This window comes from Atta colombica, unplaced genomic scaffold, assembly GCF_001594045.1.
Source record: "Atta colombica isolate Treedump-2 unplaced genomic scaffold, Acol1.0 scaffold281, whole genome shotgun sequence".
NCBI classification, from domain to species: domain Eukaryota; kingdom Metazoa; phylum Arthropoda; class Insecta; order Hymenoptera; family Formicidae; genus Atta; species Atta colombica.
Genome location: NW_017259383.1, coordinates 1,358,698 through 1,360,832, shown reverse-complemented (window position 1 = coordinate 1,360,832; position 2,135 = coordinate 1,358,698). Strand labels below are relative to the sequence as shown.

At 30.8% G+C, this 2,135-nt stretch overlaps 1 protein-coding gene across 1 annotated transcript in view; it reads left to right on the top strand.

Annotated features, from left to right (window-relative positions):
- Positions 1 to 2,135, top strand: part of LOC108689888 — a 23,973-nt gene that overhangs the window by 10,335 nt on the left and 11,503 nt on the right. The window contains 2 exon segments of the mRNA XM_018196843.1: positions 807 to 1,262; positions 1,642 to 2,052. Coding sequence (XP_018052332.1) covers positions 807 to 1,262; positions 1,642 to 2,052 — 867 coding nt within the window.

Sequence of the window (2,135 nt, the reverse complement as noted above, 5' to 3'; positions counted from 1 at the left end):
AACGATATATAATACTAATTCTGCATAAAACTTTTATATTCATCACTTACTTATAGTTGTTATTATGTAAGTTGTACTACTATGTTTTTCATGAGTGTAACAATCCTACTGAAAAAAATCAATATTGAAGAATTATTTAATGATATCTTTTGGATCAAATTTAACAATAATTTAATTTTTCGAAATTATAAATAGTTAAATTATAAAATATCATTTTAATATAATTTTTTAGGTACTGAAAACGAGCGTGGGGTATCTGAGCTTCCTGCGGACATTAGCTATGTAAATATGATTTTTTTTTTGATGATTTTCAATTATATAATATATATTAAGAAATGTATTTAATTCTGTCTAGTTAATCTGTAGAGAAACTTTATATATATATATATATATATATAATAATATTTAGAATATTATATCAATATCAGATATCTACATCAGATATCTACAAGTCACATTCTTTCCATGTTAATCAGATTGTTGAGTCATCCATGCACGAATAATTTATAATTTTTTATTTTTTAATCAATATTAACAATTTAAATTTAACAATTAAATAAAGCAGAAAATGTTGAATTATGAACAGATGTCCAACTTTTATCAAACCTGATTCCTCAAATAATGAACTAAAATCGATTTAAAAAATTCAAATAGAACGGCAAAACTGCAATTTCTATGATTTGAAAGCGATAAGATTTTAAATATAAAATGTGCTTTGTACGATAACTTCTCGATTAATAGTGTACACATAAACTGTCAGACTTACTGATAGCTGTTAGCATTGCAAAAAAAGTCTGCAATGTCAGCGCAAGCGCATGTCTCGCAACCTTGCGATCAATGCTGCGCGTCCGTTTGGTCTACTCTTCTTGCAGTCTTTGGCAGAATCTGTCATCGTAAACATGTCCAGTATACACGATAAGGCCGCCAGATCACGTAATTCTAATTATCAGCAAGATATTCGATATGTTTTCAAGTTGAATAACTGGATTTTGGGGTCGCTCGGTATTTGGCCAATCGCAATACGAGGCATTGGAAAACACATATCCAAGATTGCAATCGCGATTTTTAATTTCGCGTTGAGCTTCGCGATAGTGCCTTGTGCTCTGCATATTATTTATGATCAAAAGAATATTAACGTAAGACTGCGTCTAAGTGGTCTTCTAGCATTCTGTCTCACAGCAATGACAAAATACTGCATCTTCGTGATACATCGTCCTAAGATACATCATTGCATCGAATACGTGAAGAATGATTGGTGGCAGGTCGGTGTTGCTCATAACATATCATGTTAATGTGGTGGTTATTACAAGGTATTAAAAAAATTATTTGAGTAAAAAGAATAGATGTGACACATGATTAAAAAAAAACACATAATTAAAGTGATCTTGATTTTAAATTAATTCGATCTTGTGATCTTACTATCATTTAAAAAATACATATATTTTGTGTATTAGATCATAATAATATATTTGTGTGTAAACACATTTACAATATAAATCAAAATATATGTGATTAATTAATATTTTCTCCGCATTGCACAGTTAAAAACTTTAATTCAAAGGAAAATTAGATTTCAAAATTGGTAAAAGCTAATATATCATCTAACTCAATAAATAAAAATTACTAGCAACACTGTGACAGGTGACATTCAAGTCCGATCGCGAACTGATGCTGAAGTACGCTACCACCGGTCGCAATCTGACGATAATCGGCGTGTGTTTCATGTATACTGCTGGCATCATTTATCACTTGATTCTACCGTTCTGTGTTGAGCACAAAGTCGACAATCAAACCATCAGACCGTTCGTGTATCCGACTTATAGTAAATTTTCTCAATCACAAATTAGTCCATTATACGAAATCGTGTATGTGGCTCATTGTATGTGCGGATATACTATATACTCAGTGACAGTTGGTGCCTGCGGATTGGCCGCGTTGTTCGTTACTCATGCATGTGGCCAAATTCAAATACTTATATCACAACTAGAAGATTTATTAGCTGGTGAAAGGTTCAAACAAACTCCGAACGTTCATTACCAAATCGCTGCCATCGTAAGAAATCACGTAAAAATAATAAAGTACGATATAACAATCCATGTAAACAATTTATTTAAAAATTATTAAATTATTATTTA